The sequence below is a fragment of the Mandrillus leucophaeus genome, unplaced genomic scaffold (genome assembly GCF_000951045.1).
Source record: "Mandrillus leucophaeus isolate KB7577 unplaced genomic scaffold, Mleu.le_1.0 Scaffold436, whole genome shotgun sequence".
NCBI lineage: Eukaryota > Metazoa > Chordata > Mammalia > Primates > Cercopithecidae > Mandrillus > Mandrillus leucophaeus.
Window position 1 is genome coordinate 1,955,122 of NW_012104654.1, and position 19,520 is coordinate 1,974,641.

Sequence of the window (19,520 nt, forward strand, 5' to 3'; positions counted from 1 at the left end):
GGCGTGAACCCGGGAGGCGGAGCTTGCAGTGAGCCGAGATCGCGCCACTGCACTCCAGCCTGGGTGACAAAGCGAGACTCCATCTCAAAAAAATAAATAAATAAATAAATAAATAAAAATATAGTTGGAAAGAGAAGTTCTAGTGTTTGATAGCATAGTAGGGCAACTACAGTTCATAACAATTTATTGTATATTTCAAAAATAGCTAGAAGAAAACATTTTGAATGTTCCCAACCCAAAGAAATGATAAATATTTTGAGGTGATGGATAATCTGATTTAATTATTACACACAGTATGTGTGTATCAAAATATTACGTATACCCCATAAACATGTACAACTATTATGGATCAATTTTAAAAGCAGTCATACAGCCTGTTTCCATATTGAAGCACCTTGCACAGAAGGTACATTCAAGGCAGATGTCACAACATTCTGGTAGAAGGATCAGAAAAGCTTCTGGTCATATCAGAATTGATATGAATTGAAGTATGTTATCTAATATGTGTGTAAGATGCAGGATCATAACAGAATCCTAAGCTTAGAGTGCTACCCCAGTAGAGAATTAGATTCCTGGACTTGCCAAATTCTACTACCTTTTTTATGCAAGGGTCGAAATGCTGTACCATATAGCTAACCAATTTATATATCTTGAAGACTACTAGGTTGAAAAGAAAGTTGAGATGTCCAATAGGCAATTAAAGCCACAGATTTCAATATTAGTAGCAAAACTGGAGCTGCAGATAAAAGTAGGAATTATCAGCATAAGAGTCCTGGTAGTTAAAACCATGTAAGTGAGGGAGAGGCCCAATAGAAAGAGTATAAAGTGGGTAACAAAATAATGAATCTTAAGGAAGCCCACTATTAAAGGTATAGGCAGAGGATGAGAAATTAGAGAAGGTGATTGAAAAACAAGAGTTAGAAGGAGGAGAACTGGGGGTATGTTATCAAAACCAAGGCAAGAGAATTCAAAAGGAGCATGGTCCATCTGGTCAAATAGTGTATCCTAGAGAAGTCTAGTAGAATAAGAAACTGCCAAGGATCAACAAGATTTGGCAAAATTGTGATGGAGACGAGACGAGATTTGGCAAAACTGTGACAGAGAAGAGAGGAGAAGACCATGAACACAGGCAGAAGGGATAAACTTTCATAAGACAAGTAATGTTTCTTTGGTGGCTGGAAAGAGGACAATGAGGATAGATGCAGATATAGGCACATTAATAGGTCAGTTGACAGGATTATTGCATAATCACCCCTATTTTCTCTATGAAGTAGAAGATAACGGCACTTCACAGGGTAACTTGGACTGGGTATTTCCTCTCTTTAAGATCACAGATGCTGAAATAAAAGAATCTGATGAAAGCTACTGAATATAAATGGAATACAACTTCAACAAGCTTCCAACATCACATCTAAGTACCTACTGGCCCCCAAGGCCGGAGACAGCTTTTTTCTCTTATTCCATGCTTCAAGCAATAGCCAAACCCTCCTATCGTTCACACAATTCCATCATTCTCACTGATTCAACCATATCATTCTAGCAATTCTCTCTCTTCTGGATAGTTTACATCAGCATAGAAAACATATGGTTATTTTTTTCCTTTAAAACAACACAAAAAATCAAACTTAACTTGACCCCACTTCCCTTCAAGTTACTCCTGACTTCTTCTCTTTATAGCAAAAATTCTCAAAAGAGTTGTCTATTCTTGTTTCTTGTTTCTCTCTCTATTCTATGTTGAACCCATTTCAATCAGACCTTTGCTCCCACCACTCCATTCAAACTGCTCTCATTAAGGTCACTAATTACCTCCACATTACTAAAGCCAATCGTCAGTTCTCAGTGCTCATCTTATTTGACCTATCAGCATCTGTCACAATTCATCTGGAAACACTTTCTTCACGTGGCTTGTCAGACACCCTGGGATCCTTCTACCTCACTGCTCACTCCTTCTTGGCCTCCTTTGCTGGTCCCTCCTCTTGCCTCTAGGCTCCTAAGTTTGAGTGTCCCCGTGCTTACTATTCCTTTTCTCCTCTATTGACTTGCATTTTTATAGCCACTAAGACTGCTATTTATATTTCCTGAATAGCTTCCTTGGCTGTTAGCAGTTACTTTGCAAAGCTATTAGCATATACCTGAGATTCTCACTTGCTCTCCTTTTTAAAAAACAACAGTGCTGATGAAGGCTTGAGGATGGCTTGGTGTACTGTTCCTTGCTGTTCGCCCCTACTCAGAAGTCTTCATAGCTTCTCTCAAGGTTCTGGTTCTAGTTCCAAAGGCCTGGATTTGCTAGAAGACTGACCTTCACGTGAGTAGGAGCGCTATTCTACTATAGGAAATATCTCGGGCCACAGTGGCTCACGCCTGTAATCTCAGCATATTGGGAGGCCAGGGCAAGCAGATCACTTGAGGTCAAGAGTTTGAGACCAGCCTGGGTAACATGGTGAAACCCTGTCTCTACTAAAAATACAAAAATGAGCTGGGCGTGGTGGCATGCGTGTGTAATTCCAGCTACTTGGGAGGTTGAGGCACAAGAATCACTTGAACCCAGGAAGTGGAGGTTGCAATGAGCCAAGATCATGCCACTGCACTCCAGCCTGGGTGATGGAGTGAGACAATGTCTCAAAAAAAAAAAAAAAAAAACAAACCCCAAAAACCCCAACACGAACAAATGAACAAAAACAAAACAAAACAAAACAACAAAACAAACAAAAGAAATATCTTGGATTATATAAGTCCTTGCCTAGAAAGATCACTAGCATGCTCATGTGTGTATTATTTTCCCATTTCTATCTTCCCATAGTGTTGTGATGTTGGAGATCAAATAAAAAATAATAAAAGAGGCTCCTCTCTCAGAATTCTCCTAGCACCAGAAGTAAAAACTGCTCTACATGTCTTTTTAAATGAGGAAACTAATAAGAGTCATAGTTAAGAAGCCTTTCAACTGTGAGATATATAAGAAGCATTAGGTAAGGTCTTGCACCTTTTATGAGACTACCTAATCATATCTGCTTCACATTGTTTGATCACCATCTTTATAATCCACCTGAGAACATATGAACGCCTGAATTATTATTATTAAGTGAACTGAGTTTTTGTACCTACCTTATATTTTGAAGTATCCCAGTTGTGGACTATGCGTGCTGGGATGAGAAAGCTGTCATCCACGTGGCAGCTGCTGCAGTAATACCACCCACTGTAGTTGCACACCTTGGCCTTCCCATTGGAAAGACCTATGGATCGCTGGCAGCCTGTTCAAGGAAAAAGAAAGAATCTATGATTGCTGCTGTACTTTTAACACGACAGAACAAGGTTATAGAGCTCTAACACCATAGAACAAGGTTATATTTCATTTACCTCAAGGTAAATGAAAGTCTGCAACAAAAAAAGAAGTTACAGAGAATAGAGTTGTACAGTTGTGTCCTTTTCTTCCTAGTCTGACAGCCTGTCCCTTCACCTCCTAGGGTATTGCTGTAAGGGTCAAAAACTGGTCCAGTCTCTGGTTTCTTCTGATTCCATCTCTTCTGCATACAGCTGCCAGAGATCAGTCTTTCTACAACTCCACCTTTACCACCTCACTGTCCTGCTCAGAACTCCATTTCCACCAAGCACTTTGCTGAGGGCATCTCATACAGAATCTTGTTTAACCAGCACAACTTCTCTATGAGGAAGATATTATTGACTCTATTTTATAGATGAATAATCTAAGATTTTTATGAGGTTAAGTATCTTGTCTGAGTTCACCTAGCCAAAAAAAGCCAGAGTTTGGATTTGGCTCTAAATTTGATGCTAAAATAATCCCCAAAACTGATATGTAGCCTTCCTTTGCTTACTAAATCATCGTAAGGAATTTGGCCTCTGATTGGCTCCACCTCACCTTTCTAACTTTCCCTCCCACTACTGTCCAATGGGAATGTAATCACTTTATTCCAGTCAGAGAACTCTCCTCATTGTTCCCCAAATAAACACAGCGTGCTTACTCCACCCATCGTATATTAACATGTATTACCTCTCCTTACACAGCACCCTCTTCTCTGCTCTTTACTTCAACAAATCTTGCCCAAGACTACTGGTTGCCTACAATGTCCTTTTCAGATCCAAGAAAGTCCATGACTGTGAGCGCTGTCTTGGTACTCTCAGGAAACCTGGGAATAATCACAGCCCTTCCAAAGGAAAGCCATTCGTTTTCTTTAGATAGGAAGAAATACCTTCTACTGAGTATGTAAATTGCATCACAATCATCCCCAAGGACAAAATCCCAGCAGATCCAGAACAGGTAACCAAGAATACACAAACAGCATCATTAATCCGACATTTCCGGTCTACAGTTTTCATTTTAGAAATCCTTCCATGTGGCCCATTTTACGGTTGGGTGCCAAGAACTGCATGAATCAAAGAGATCTGACACTAAGCCTATTTCATGAAGTGGGGCAGAAATGAATTACTCTTTCAATACCACTACAATTACTGCTACGACTACGACGACGACGACGACGACTACTACTACTGCTACTAATATAACGATCAGTGTTGTAACCCTTTTCCATTTTAAGGAGGTCAAACACATTTATTTAACAAACTACCAACCTAAGAAGATTCTGACTCACATGAGCTCCATGAATGAAAGTATCACAAGACTCAACAGAACTTTCATTTTCATCACAAATACAATGGCATCAGTAATTAATCAGTTTCCCAGTGCATCCTCTAGAAAGAGAATTAGATCTCATTGTTTTTAAATACATGAGAAATGGGAAGAAGATAAGTAAATATACCAGTATTAGGCTTCCAGAGCTTGATCCAGTTCCTTTCTAGAATGGCTATTTCTTTACTATTGAGCAGCAAAAAAATCATAATAAGCTCCTGTTCTTCAGACTGGCTGAGGAATGAGAAATGTGTGAAAGATGAGTTAGAACCAACAAACATGTAGCTCCTGACTGATAAAGGAGACCTTGCCACAGTCACAGGGCTGTGAATGTTGGAATGCTGTTCACTGCACTCACTGACTGCATTACTCATCTGGCATTTAGCACGTGCCTCTAAATTATCATGCCTTTTTATGGGCTTGTCCAACCAGCACCACGCTAGAAACTCCTCAGATTTTTTTTTTTTTTTGAGACAGAGTCTCACTCTGTTGTCCAAGCTGGAGCACAGTAGCACGATCTTGGCTCACTGCAACCTCCACCTCCCGGGTTCAAGTGATTCTCCTGCCTCAGCCTCCCTAGTAGCAGGGACTACAGGCACGCACCACCATGGCTGGCTAATTTTTGTATTTTCAGTAGAGATGGGGTTTCACCATGTTGACCAGACTGGTCTTGAACTCCTGACCTCGTGATCCATCTGCCTCGGCCTCCCAAAGTGCTAGGATTACAGGCGTGAGCCACTGTGCCTGGCCCAGATCTATGTTTTTATCCTTAGCACTTAACACAGAGCTTTACACATAGCAGACAATCAATAGATATTTATGTTAAAGGGATGATAAACTGAGTACTATCTGGCACATGTACACTCACATAAACTGTATATACAGAAATTTTAATTTTCCATAGTGATTCCAAAACTGATCCTCTTAACCTGATCACCTGCTTCTGAAAACAGCCTTTCATTAACATCCCTGTTAAAATATGTTGCCCATTCTAAGGACTATATATTATCCGTGTTCACATAGGAACTGTGGAACTGGCCAGGCACAGTAGCTCACACTTGTAATGCTACCGCTTTGGGAGGCCGAGGCCGGTGGATTGCTTGAGCCCAGGAGTTTGAGACCAGCCTGGGCAACATGGTAAAACCCCGTCTCTACAAAAGAATTAGTTAGGTATGGTGGCATGGGCTTGTAATCCCAGCTATTGGGAGGCTGGGGTGGGAGGAGCACTTGAACCCAGGAGGTCAAGGCTGCTGTGAGCTGTGATCATGTCACTTTACTCCAGCCTAAGTGACAGAGGAAGGCCCTGTCTCAAAAGGAAAAAAAAAAAAAATTAAAAAAAGGAAGAACGAACTGTGGAATAGAGTTCTCTGGAACTTAACATATCCTAGACAGTGGGATACTGTTTCCAAAAATCAGTAGACAAATTGACTGAACACTAAAATGACACTGAGTAGAATCCAGTCTTTCCTAATGACTTAAAAGGTGATCATGATCTTGCAGAAATTCAGGATCATCATTATAGTTTAAATTCTCACCAAAGAACACTAAAAAAAAAAAAATTTGGATATAACAGACATCAGTAAGCATTTGCTGGATATTTATATAATCCCTAGTAGGCACTACTGGGTTTATCTGTCTATAATTTTAATGAGCTTATTCTAATTTTCTGGATGCAACACACATAGGCAATATTAACATACACAAACATGCATTTTAAGAAAGCCTATAGCCTAAGAATGTTCACATCAACCAAACACACAGATCCAAAGCTCACCATGCTGGGGGATCAACTCAGTTAACTGAGTTAAACATCCTCGCAACTGTGCACAGGTCTCCAGGCTCATAAAAGACAGAGGGATGAGAGAACATGGATAGAGTCCATTCAGGTTTTAGTTTAGACAAAAGCAGCAGCACATAAACACCTACCTTTAGTCCTTGGGTGTCTTTACTTTTATACCTTATTTAGAACCAGGCTATCCTACTCCTGGTGCTGAAATCACCCTAATGACCCAGAAGTAGGTTTGAACCTGTCTGCATGCTCAAAACTACTTTAGGCACATGGTATACAGACCATCACTAGTCTAAAGGCAGGAAGCCTGAGTCTGTTCTTGCCTAAGCACCACTGTGACCCTGCCCATGAAATTCTCTAGGCCTTGCTTCCTCACCACAAAATAAACGTGTTAGCTTTAATTGGTGAGTTGCCAAATTTGAGTGAGCAATGGAATTTTCTGGAGATGTTTGTGAGAAATGTGGACCCTTCTTCCCACTGAGATGATTTTGACTCTGTAGATCTTGGGTAGGGACCAAAAATCTGCATTTCTAATGAGCATCCTCTCCCCTCCCACCCTATCCCCAACTCACACCTGGGACTTTGATGGCTAAAAGCTGAGGATTGCTCCCTGATTTCTAGGTGACCTCCAAGGTCCCTCAAGCTCTAAAATTCTGCTTCTATTCAACAAAAGTGCAGAGGGTGTGCAGACTGCTCAGTGAAAAGCTCAGAATTTGTCACACAGTTTACACTCTAGGCTTCAAAAAAATCAATACTTTAGGTGCTTAGTCAATTTCTAAAAAACTGGCTATGTAGAAACAACCTGACTTCATTTTGCCAGTGTTTTTCCAGAGCATTCTTGTCTCCACTGGGAGTATCCTATTCACTTTAAAAAGAATGAAAACTTTTAACCCCCAAATCCAAAGTATTTGTATTTGAAAGAACACAGAATGGTTGGAAAAGAAGATTAGAGGCTAGTCAGTGGCCTGATGTAGATTCATTTTCTAAAAAACAACACATGCCATTTATTTGAAGAAGGAAACACGAGTTTTTTCAATTAACTGCGAGATTTCCTTTACCATCACAGTAGCAAATCATGGACTAAGAATGTCTAAAACAATTCCCCATAAAAATATACAATCTGGGATTTTACTTTATCATTGTGGGGTTTTTAACAGAGGAAAATTTTTTCTTAATAATCACTGTTACAAAAAACCATTTTTTTAGAGGGTGCCAAAGCTGGACTCTGAAAAGCGACATTATAGGGAGAAAAATAGAGCTGTAAAGTAGAGACAAAAAGTAATTAATTGAAATAACTAATTAGGGCTTATTTACATATTATATTTTTACATACTTTCAAACAGACTTTTCAGCAATGTTTCTAAATTAAAGGGCATTTGTAGTAAAGAACACTCCACATGTTGGATCAAAGCAAATACATTCTTCCCAGACTCTTTTTGAAACTTTTCAGAGTGTATTCAATTCATAGGAACAAAAAACTATCTCACCAGAGAACCCACTGGCCTTTTTTTTATTATTGCTTCCCACTCCACTTCAAATCTTTAATGAACACATGCTCTGAAGAGCTTAGCCTCCCCTCTGATACACTCTTGGAAACAAATGTCACCATTTAACCAAAATCCTATTTGCTGCATGTACAGTCCATTTCCCAAATGGCCTTTCACTAAACACACCAAAAAGAATCTGTTGCTGAGGATTGTGGAAAACTTTGGCATACTTCTCCACAAAAGCACAATCTTTCTTCTAACAAGTGTACCTAGTTAGCTCAACTGGCTGCAGTTGTTGTTACTGAAGCTGCGATCTTGAGGAAGAGCCAGCCACCTTCCCTCTACTTTATGACTATTATCTTCAGTTCTCCTTTCCCTGACCAGCAGTCGGAAAACTCATGGGCATAAGAGGGAAGAACAAGAAAGCCATGGCTGGATCCAAGTGAATCTCTCTCACTAAGGAAGGACCTCATACAGTGCTAAGTGTGGTCAGTTATGCCACTCACTTTCCATCTCTTAAAGTAAGCTTTTACCTAATTCAGTAAGGTAAATCCAGTCTTTTGCATTTAGAAGGCAGAAATGCTCTAGGAAAAGAACAAGGGCAAATAGAAAAGAAGAGAAGGTGCCTTTGTAAAAGGAAGGAAAAGAGATAAAGAGGGCGAGAGGACACATTGTCGTTTTCTCTGTAAAAATAGAAAAAAAAAAAAACCAAAAAAAACTGGCGAGTTTCACATCTTCTTTTACTTTATGCACCAAGTAGGGAGAGATGTCCACAGGAGTGAGCAACGGGACTTTCCTGTCCCTCCTTCCATCCCTCCATTTTCCTGGCTGGGGACAGTGAGCTGCAGTAAGCACTGTGTAAAATATTGCTTAAAGGCCTATACTTTAATCATATGCTCTTTAGACCAGATTTCCCAAAATGAAGAAAAACAGACATGCAGGTTCAAGGAGTTGCTATTTTGCAAGAATTAGGGGTTAAAGTCATAAAGAACTTAGCTTTCCTAGCTTATAGTCTCTAACAATTGCCTCACTAAGTAGTCAAATTTTGAACCTATAGTTTAAAAAATAAGGTATTACATTTGGTATACAATTCAAAGTCCTCCCTGGGATTAGCACAAAGTTGGGCATAAAGAAAGGATTATTTGACACAGGGCACAAGCAATTTTTGCAATGTAGCTTTGAGGTCCATTAAAAGAAGCAGAGGCAAAGCAAACCTGAGCCCCAGACTTGCATCCTCCACTGTCAGAGGGAACAGAGATAAAGTTTGAGACTGACCACACACACATATGTACTCTGAAGTTAACATGGGGAAACTGAGGCTACAGAATTCTATGTAACTGTAGAGTGGAAAGGGCATAAAGAGTGGGGGCCATTGAGAAACATCTACTCAAAAACCAGTGATCCAAAACTTTTTGCATCCCAAGCATCCAAGTTATTTTGTCTTTGGGACAAGGTGGTGATCCATAAAGTAGGAGCTATCTATTTAGTCATAAATCAATTAAGACATTAAACATTTGGATGGAGAATCAGGCACATGCCATTAAGTATGCATTCTGTCAGTTACAAAGCAAATAGTATCTACAGCATCTCAAATAAAACTAAAGGAACAATAGGGGAAATCCGGAAAAAAATCAATTGTGTGCCTCGTGTAATTGCTAATGTGGATAGCATGACATACAGCTGACAGTCTTTGGGTTGAGTTCATGGACTTTAGACTGCAACACTTCAAAATTATTTTCTCCATAAGGCTTTAAGTCCCTTCATAGTGAATTCTCTTCCCAGGGGATGAAAACTTCACAGTTGGAAGGAAATACACATGCTCAAATACAATCCTGAAATGTACTGATGGTTGTTTCCAAAGCTACACAAAAGTTCATTTCTGTTCATCAGAATTTTTTTTTCTGATGGGCTTTGTTTTATGTTCATCTACAAATTTTTTTTTTTTTTTTTGAGACCAAGTCTTGCTCTGTCACCTAGGCTGGAGGGCATTGGCATGATCTCAGCTCACTGCAACCTCCGCCTCCCAGGTTCAAGCAATTCTCCTGCCTCAGTCTCCCAAGTAGTTGGGATTACAGGCATGCGCCACCATGCCTGGCTAATTTTTTGTATTTTTTTAAGTAGAGACAGGGTTTCACTATGTTGGCCAGGCTGGTCTCGAACTCCTGACCTCAGGTGATCTGCCCGCCTCAGCCTCCCAAAGTGCTGGGATTACAGGCGTGAGCCACCGTGTCCAGCTTCATCTACAAATTTTATAGCAGTGAGAGATTATATATGAGAAATTGTCATTCCTTGTTGGCTGAAACTGACTCATAAAGTTCCACTGCACAAGTCGGGTGTGGTGGCTCATGCCTATAATCCTTTGGGAGGCTGAGGTGGACGGATCTCTTGGGGTTAGGAATTTGAGACCAGCCTGGCCAACATGGTGAAACCCCTACTAAAAACAGCATGGTGAAACCCCTACTAAAAACACAAAAATTAGCTGGGCATGATGGTACACGCCTGTAATCCCTGCCTCTCCTGGGGCAGGAGAATTGCTTGAACCTGGGAGGCAGGGGCTGCAGTGAGCTGAGATTGTGCTTCTGTACTCCAGCCTTGGCCACAAAGCAAGACTCTGTCTGGGAAAAAAAAAAAAAAAAGTTCCACTGCACAGAGAGCTGACACATGTTAAAAAGCATGTTCCTACCATGGGTGACACACATTTAGGTTAACTTCAGCTGGTACTTGTAGAATGGACTGCTGCTATAGCTAGGACAGCTCTGTCCTTAAGAATCTCAGAGAAGTAAGTAACTCCTCCTGGACACAATGAATGTACCTAACCAAAGAATTTCCAGCCGGGCACTGGTGGCTCACACCTGTAATCCCAGTACTTTGGGAGACCAAGCTGGGAGAACTGCTTGTGGCCAGGACTTCGAGGTTATAGAGAGCTATGATCGTACCACTGCACTCCAGCTTGGGTGACAGAGTGAGGCCCTATCTCTACAAAAAAGTTTCTAAAAATTAGCCAGGTGTGGTGGTCTGCACCTGCAATCCCAGCTGCTTTGGAGGCTGAGGCAGGAGAATACCTTGAGCCCAGGAGTTTGAGGGTTCAATGAGCTATTTGCATCACTGCACACCAACTTAAGTGACAGAGTGAGACCCTGTCTCTAAAAACCCTGTTAACACAATGATATGGCAAATATTATGTTTGTAAAGTATTAGTACTGTGCTGAGACACAGTGAATGTTCAATACACATTATACCTAGAGAGACAGACAAGAACAGACAGATGCATGAAACAGAGATTAAAACCAACAGACATAAACCATCCAAGACAGAGGCCATCGATGAAGTATAATCATGTATTACTAGAGTACACTTGCAGAACTAAAGCAACCAAAAAAATAAAATCAATTCAGATTAGAAACTCCAATCTGAATACTAATTGGTTTAAAATGTAAAGTAATTACGTAAGCTGTTAAGAGTAATTTGGGTTTTCCCCCTCCGAATATTTAAATAGCTAAGTCAGCTTTGACACGTAGGACCTATGTTGTGTTAACAGTGCTAGAGGTACTATATGTAAGAAATGAAGTGAAAATCACATGTCAACTAATTACTGCTGACTGAAAATATAAACTTGCTAAACTCTACAATGTTTATTTAATCTCATGGAATGTTGTTATTAAGATTATAAATCGTGTGAAACAAATTAATAAATACCAAGTAGATTCCAACTCAAGTTGAGAAGTGTCAAGATTTATTGGTCTTTCAGGTAAACAATGATTGAGAACCTAAAGTCAATATTTAGTCAAAATTTATCTTGAAAGGCAATAAATCTTGATTTTTGCTAAAGCACGTAAGTAAATATGTACACCATTTTAGAGAATCTGACTGCTTTCTATCTATGAAATATCCACCCCAAAAGTTGTAAATATAATGATCTGTAACACAGATTTTCACTTCCCAAGACATGACTTGAGTTGTTGAGTTACTTTTAATTTTTCTTAGGATAAGATGCTTCAATAGTGCTTTTATTGGTGTCAGGTAAGTTTAATATTAATAATAAAATCTTACAAATTCAGCTTCTAGTTTATTGAAATCAGTCTAAACTTAGTATTTTTTCATCCTGTTTTTCCCTAACAGTCTATGACTAGACTTTCTCATTTACTTCTGTGTTCTTTCCCCAAAGTCTTTCAAGAAAATGGTAAGCAATTTAAAAATAAAAATAAAGAAATAAGCAAAAGGATAAACACTTACATTATAAGCAAACATCTTATGTAAGACAGGCTTACTATAAGCCAGGCACTGTCATAACTACCTTACATATACACAAATGAACATATGTAAATATATGTGTATGTCTATATTCATTTAATCCTCATACCAATTATATGAGGTAGGTATTATGCCCATTTTACAGAATAACAAACTGAGGCAGAAGGTGAAAAAGTAATTCTGTCCACAGTTGTACAGCTGCTTAAAAGGCAGAGCCTAATAAAAGTGGCAATGTGGCATTTTATGACTAACACCAATCAACTATAAAGGTGAATTTCCAAGTAGTAATCTTCCTTTGTAAGACATTATAAAAACTGTGCCCTGCAGATGACAAAACAACAAGGACAAAAAATGAATCAATTTACATAAAAGAACATAATTTAGCTCATCAATGAATATAGCCTGGGACCTCACAGGCATTAGCATCACCTCTGAAGATGAAGGGTGAGGGGAAGAAGAATACAAATCTATAAACTAAACAGCAGAAGGTAAGAAACGAGGAAAGGAGGAAGCAATCACTGTTAGTTGTGAAGATCGAGGAAGGCTGTGTAGACATAGGGGCATTTCAGCTGGGTCTTGAAGAAGAGAGGAGATTCATTCATAAAGGCTCAAGTCAGAAAAATGGAAGCATCTTTGGAAACACTGGATATTCTAGTTGTCTGAGGCTTATAGATAGAGGAGTATGAAGAAAAGAGCTTGGAATGATAAAGTGAAGCTAGAACATAAGAATCCTGAGTGCTCAGAGTGAGGAGTCCTAATTAATAAGATATAGCACTTTGGGAGGCTAAGGCAGGTGGATCATGAGGTCAGGAGTTTGAGACCAGCCTGGCCAACATGGTGATGTGAAAAATACAAAAAAAAAAAAAAAAAAAAAAAAAAACAAAGTTAGCCGGGCATGGTGGCGGGTGCCTGTAGTCCCAGCTGCTCAGGAGGCTGAGGCAGGAGAATGGCGTGAACCCGGGAGGTGGAGCTTGCAGTGAGCCAGGATCATGCAATTGCACTCCGGCCAGGGCAACAGTATGAGACTCCATCTCAAAAATAAAAATAAAAAAAGACATAGGAACAACCAGAGTTTGAAGCAGAGTAGCAATGTAAACTTATAAAAAAAAAGGTCAGGAAACAACAGGTGCTGGACAGGATGTGGAGAAATAGGAACACTTTTACACTGTTGGTGGGACTGTAAATTGGTTCAACCATTGTGGAAAACAGTATGGCGATTCCTCAAGGATCTAGAACTAGAAATACCATTTGACCCAGCCATCCCATTACTGGGTATATACCCAAAGGATTATAAATCATGCTGCTATAAAGACACATGCACACGTATGTTTATTGTGGCACTATTCCCAATAGCAAAGACTTGGAATCAAGCCAAATGTCCATCAGTGACAGACTGGATTAAGAAAATGTGGCACATATACACCATGGAATACTATGCAGCCATAAAAAAGGATGAGTTCCTGTCCCTGTCAGGGACATGGATGCAGCTGGAAACCATCATTCTCAGCAAACTATCACAAGAACAGAAAACCAAACACCGCATGTTCTCACTCATAGGTGGGAATTGAACAATGAGATCACTTGGACTCTGGAAGGGGAACATCACACACCGGGGCCTATTATGGTGAGGGGGGAGGGGGGAGTGATGGCATTGGGGGTTATACCTGATGTAAATGACTGGTTGATGGGTGCTGATGAGTTGATGGGTGCAGCACACCAACATGGCACAAGTATACATATGTAACAAACCTGCACGTTGTGCACACGTACCCTAGAACTTAAAGTATAATAAAATAAATAAATAAATAAATAAATAATTTGGAGAAAAGGTTTTACTCTGTCACCCAGCCTGGAGTACAGTAGTGGAATCATGGTTCATTGCAGCCTCAACCTCCTGGGCTCAAGTGATCCTCCCACCTCAGCCTCCTGGGTAACAAAGGTTACAGGTGCATTCCACCACGCCTGGCTGATTTAAATTTTTTTTTTTTTGCAGAGACCCAGGGGTCTTGCTATACTGCACAAGGATGGTGTTGAACTCCTTTCCTCAAGCTATCCTCCCGCCCTGGCCTCCCAAAGTGTTGGAATTACAGGCATGTGCTACCATGACCAGCTGCAATGTACGCTTTGAAAAGATTAATTAGCAAGAAAAGCTGGAAGGGGAGGGAACTAGTTAAGTTACTGCACCAGTTTGAGCTTGATTAGGTGGTGGTCTTGGAAACAGGAAGAGAGAAAGAGAAGGAGATAGCATGGGGACAAACTGCAGATGATCTGGCAAATGACTGATGCTGGGGGCACGCGAAGGGACTGTTAAAGAGGCTCATGATGTTTCAAGCCTGTGACTCCTGTGAGAAATCCATCAATTAAAAGGAGCAGGTGGTTTGGGGGAGAAAATGCTATTTGAAGCATTTAATCCAAAAAAAAATTCAAAAAATTTGAGCTACCAGATCTACTGATGCCTAAATCTCAGGTGATTGAGAATAATTCCCCTTATTGTATAAATCAGTTTGAATTGTATATTCTATTAGTTGTTACCGAAAGCATTTGATATACCTGATATCAAATGATGGTTGGTGAAGGTCCTGTTTTTATAACCTACTATTTTTACTTAAATTTACCTAAGATGCAGAGGTCTCAGATTATAAAATATTATGTGGTGGCTGGGTGCGGTGGCTCACGCCTGTAATCCCAGCACTTTGGGAGGCTGAGGAGGGTGGATCACGAGGTCAGGAGTTCAAGACCAGCCTGGCCAACATGGCGAAACCTCATCTCTACTAAAAAATACTAAAAATTAGCCAGGAGTGGTGGCGGGAGCCTGTAATCCCAGCTATTTGGGAGGCTGACACAGAAGAATTGCTTGAACCCAGGAGACAGAGGTTGCAGTAAGCCAAGAATGCACCACTGCACTCCAGCCTAGGCGACAGAGCAAGACTCTGTCTCAAAAAACAAAACAACGCCTGTAATTCCAGCACTTTGGGAGGCCGAGGCAGGCGGATCACAAGGTCAGGAGATGGAGACCATCCTGGTTAACACGGTGAAACCCCATCTCTACTAAAAATACAAAAAATTAGCCGGGCGTGGTGGCAGGCGCCTGTAGTCCCAGCTACTCGGTAGGCTGAGGCAGAAGGATGGCATGAACCCGGGAGGCGGAGATTGCAGTGAGCCGAGATTGCGCCACTGCACTCCAGCCTGGGCGATGACAACAACAACAACAACGACGACAACAAAAATTATGTGGTAGGAAATAATCAACATCTATTTCAGCAGAAGACATTTATTAATTTATAAAGAAGTGAGAAAAAGCTGGATGAAGAAAAGAAGACATCATTGGTAGGCCTTGACCTTTGGTAGCACAGTGGTTCTCAACCAGGGGAGATTGCTGTCCCAACAGGGGATATTTGTAATGTCCGCAGACATTTTTGGTAGGGTGGGTGGCTGAGCTACTGGTATCTTATGGATGAAGGCAAGGAACACTGCTAACTATCCTACAATGCACAAGACATCCCTCCACAACAAAGAAATATCTGGCCTAAAATGTCAATAGTGCCACTGTTGGAAAAACCCTATGACAACAGAAAGACAACAGGGCAAAATAAGAGATCAGTATGCTGACCCTACTCACTCACTTTTCTCTGCCAGCAATGGATATACCATTTATTATAGGGAGGAGGAAAAGCCCTTTCACCAGTTCTACTTTCTTACCTTAAAAAATGATTTATGCTGGTAGGTTAAATAGTGCCATGAAAAAGAGGCACCATTATCCACTAGACTACCTGCTAGTAACATCTGCTCCAAGCTTGGCTCTTTTCTTCACAAATTAATTTTGGTGAAACACTGCTCAACAAGAACTGTTACTTGAAAAACAAGTGCATAATCAGGGCTTGGTTGAGCTGATTTCAGACATGAAAGCTGCTAGTGGTGGATGGAAAGAATGCTTCTTGTTACAGTTGATCTCCCTCTTTCTCTGATTCAGTTCTATCTTCAACATGGGGCTACCAGGATTCTCTATATATTCTCCTGCAATCCCAGATAGGGAAGGAAGGTCAACCTCACCATCCTTGAAACAAGACAAATGCTGGGCTGGGCTGCTTGGAGTACTGAGAGCTTCAGAGGAAGATGTCTAATTAAATAAACTGTCTCGACTGGGTGTGGTGGCTCACGCCTGTAATCCCAGCACTTTGGGAGGCCGAGGTGGGCAGACCACCTCAAGTCCGGAGTTCAACAGCAGCCTGGCCAACATGATGAAACCCCATGTCTACTAAAAATACAAAAATTAGCCAGGCATGGTGGCACCCACCTATAATCCTAGCTACTCAGGAGGCTGAGGCAGGAAAATCATTTGAGCCCATGAGGTAGAGACTGCAGTGAGCTGAGATTGCACCACTGCACTTCAGCCTGGGCAACAGAGTGAGACTCTATCTCAAAAAATAATAATAAAATAAAATAAAATAAAATAAAATAAAATAAATAAACTATCTTACTGGAATGTTTCTCTGAACCAATGCCAAGCCATATTAGAACCCAAAACAAAAGGAGAAATCAGGAATTCTCATCCTGTCTCTAGTTAAGCTTTTATATTTTGTTCATCATGGACTTTTTACATTAATTTTTATTTTTAAAGAATATCATATTAGGCCAGGTGCAGTGGCTCACGCCTGTAATCCCAGCACTTTGGGAGGCCAAGGTGGGCGGATCACGAGGTCAGGAGATTGAGACCATCCTGGCTAACATGGTGAAACCCATCTCTACTAAAAATACAAAAAAATTAGCCGGGCGTGGTGGCGGGCGCCTGTAGTCCCAGCTACTTGGGAGGCTGAGGCAGGAGAATGGTGTGAATCCGGGAGGTGGAGCTTGCAGTGAGCTAAGATCATGCCACTATACTCTAGCCTGGGCGACAAAGTGAGACTCCGTCTCAAAAAAAAAAAAAAAAGAATATCATATCAACATATTTTTAAAATCTTGATTACTAAGAGTTTTTCGGTACTTCCTTAAATTCTGTACCCAAAGTACATGCCTCGCTTGCCTTACCCTAGTCCCAGTCCTGTTCTGAACACTTTTGCCTCAGAGAGAATCCAATGTATGCTGCACTTAACATTTTCTACAGTGATTTCCCCTGGTATTTAGCATTATATTAAACCACCACTCTTTTTATGATTCCCCAGTTACATCTCTCTTTTATGATTGCTTCAAAAGGCCAAGAACCTCCTATTGGCTTAGAGGTTCAGATTATTTTTGGGGGTTACCTGAAAAGCAACCTGTCTTTTCTTACTGTTTCTGGAACTTATGTTTTTTCCCAGCTTGGATTTAGAAGTCGCTTCCTACATCAGTCTCCTCCACTCTGTAGCTTCTATCACATACAGTGTCCTACCAGGGTCCCCTCTGACTTCTCTTTCACGCCACTCCCCATTCCTAATGCCTGTTTCTCTTTCCTCATATTTTACAAGAATCTCATCTCTTTGAACTTTACAGTATCCTTAAAACAAAACCTGTCCTCTTCTTTGCTAAAACCTCCTAAAAAACCCTGACGGCATTTCTTAGAGTAATTCTACTTGAGCCATTTTGGTAATGATAACAATTTGATAAAATTAAAGTCATGAGAGTGGATCTGAGTAGTGCTAGGAACAGTCTCAAAGTGAAAAAGATTACTTTCATCAGCTTCCTTTAAATCCACGCTTGAATTTCTTCATTTTTACCCCAACCAAATTCTTTATGTTGTACCAGGTTTAGGAACTGTCTTGGTCTATTTTCCCTTCCTCTATTCTTTTCCTTTTTGTCTTCTTTCCAGGCTTTTCTATCTCCTTAGAAGCACATGTTTGTGAACACCTCCAAAGCTAATCTTTTAACTATATGTTTAGTATTTGCAGATAAGCTATTTGTATCAGGTTATTTAGACTTAGTAGGCAAGACACAAGCGGAAAACTCCTATTATCTGGAACTCCTGCTTCTGGGGAATTCCCCAGAGTGATATTCCTAGCTTCTCTCCCCGTCCCTTATCCAACTCTCCTCACAGATGGAGAAATTAGGTATCAGACTGCCAAGTTAAGAAGAAGGACCCAGGCATGCTCAACTTGGCCTTCAGGAAGCAGGTTTCTGTCTGCTGTGGTAAGAGGACATCATGGCCTTCAGGAAGCAGGTTTCTGTCTGCTGTGGTAAGAGGACATCATGCCCTTCAGGACTCCAGCTGTGGCCAGGTGAGTAAGTCCATCTAATTTAGGGGTCCACTCTACAAAATAAATGTGATCTATAAGCAATATATGTGATATTTTAATCCCCATCTTCCTATCTCTTGGCATAAGAAAGAAGAGGTATTATTCATTTATTAACCTGTAAAACTCCTGCAAGGATGGTGGCTCACACAGACAGCATCTAATAATGGGAGTAGAGAGGAAAGGGAAAGGCACTCAGACGCCATGTCGGTGGGTGACATTATTGAGAGACGAAGATCACACAGGAAAGTTGGGCTAAAGGGGCTGCCTGGAAACCTTTACCATTATCAGGAACCTTTTACTCAAGTTAAAACTCCCTATCCTAACAATGGATGAGAAATGTCATTTTCCCAAAGGTTTTCCATCCATTATTAGGCCATAGTAAGACTTCTCTTTATCTAAGAGATCGTTTGGGAAGCCTCCCTGTAGTTTCTGGGGGAAAAAAATTGCAGTGATGTACTAATTACTGAATTAGGATATGTCACTTTTGGTTCAACTGATATTTTGTAACATTTGAATTGTACATAGTCAAGACAGTTTAATCTTCCCTCAAAATAGAGTGTTGAAGAGGCTGACCCACAAGACTGAGAAAAGGTTGGCTCGGGGCCATATAATAAATCAGTGGCAGGACTATAAACAGAAGACCGAGCTCTTGTGCTCCTAATTTATTACTTATCCCACTGAGTGTGGATGCCTCCCAGCCACTACATCATGTGTGTCTATTATTTTGTCTAGTCTGGGGCTCAAGAAAAACATCTTTATTGATGAAGATGGAGAAGGAGACCAAGACTCAAACTAAGTCAATCCTCTGTGGCAGAGGTACAAGTCTGCTGATTTAAAAGGGAGCAATTTTCAGCAAAGTTTTTGGTTCAGCCCTACATTATTTACTTCCTTCATAGAAAAAATATGGGTAAGACACAATCCTTGGTACACTGGTATATACCTGGTTAGAATGTGATTTTTCAATCTTTTGGAAATTGATACAAACCCATATGTCTTAGGTTTTAGAATCCTAGTTTCCTTCTGGAAGTGGTATATGGTAAGTACTACATTTTTTTTTTTTTTTTTTTTTTTTTTTTGCAGTTAAAGGTAATAAAATCAATTTTGTGGTTCCTTTTATATCCATTTAAGAAAGAAACACCCTCTAT

General features: G+C 40.4%; 1 protein-coding gene across 2 annotated transcripts in view; it reads right to left on the reverse strand.

Moving 5' to 3' along the window:
* Window positions 1-19,520, reverse strand: part of PLEKHM3 (pleckstrin homology domain containing, family M, member 3) — a 196,635-nt gene that overhangs the window by 114,205 nt on the left and 62,910 nt on the right. For both annotated transcript variants that reach the window (XM_011993900.1, XM_011993901.1), the window contains exon 4: window positions 3,103-3,248. In XM_011993900.1, the coding sequence (XP_011849290.1) occupies window positions 3,103-3,248 (146 nt within the window). The remainder of the gene's footprint in view (window positions 1-3,102; window positions 3,249-19,520) is intronic.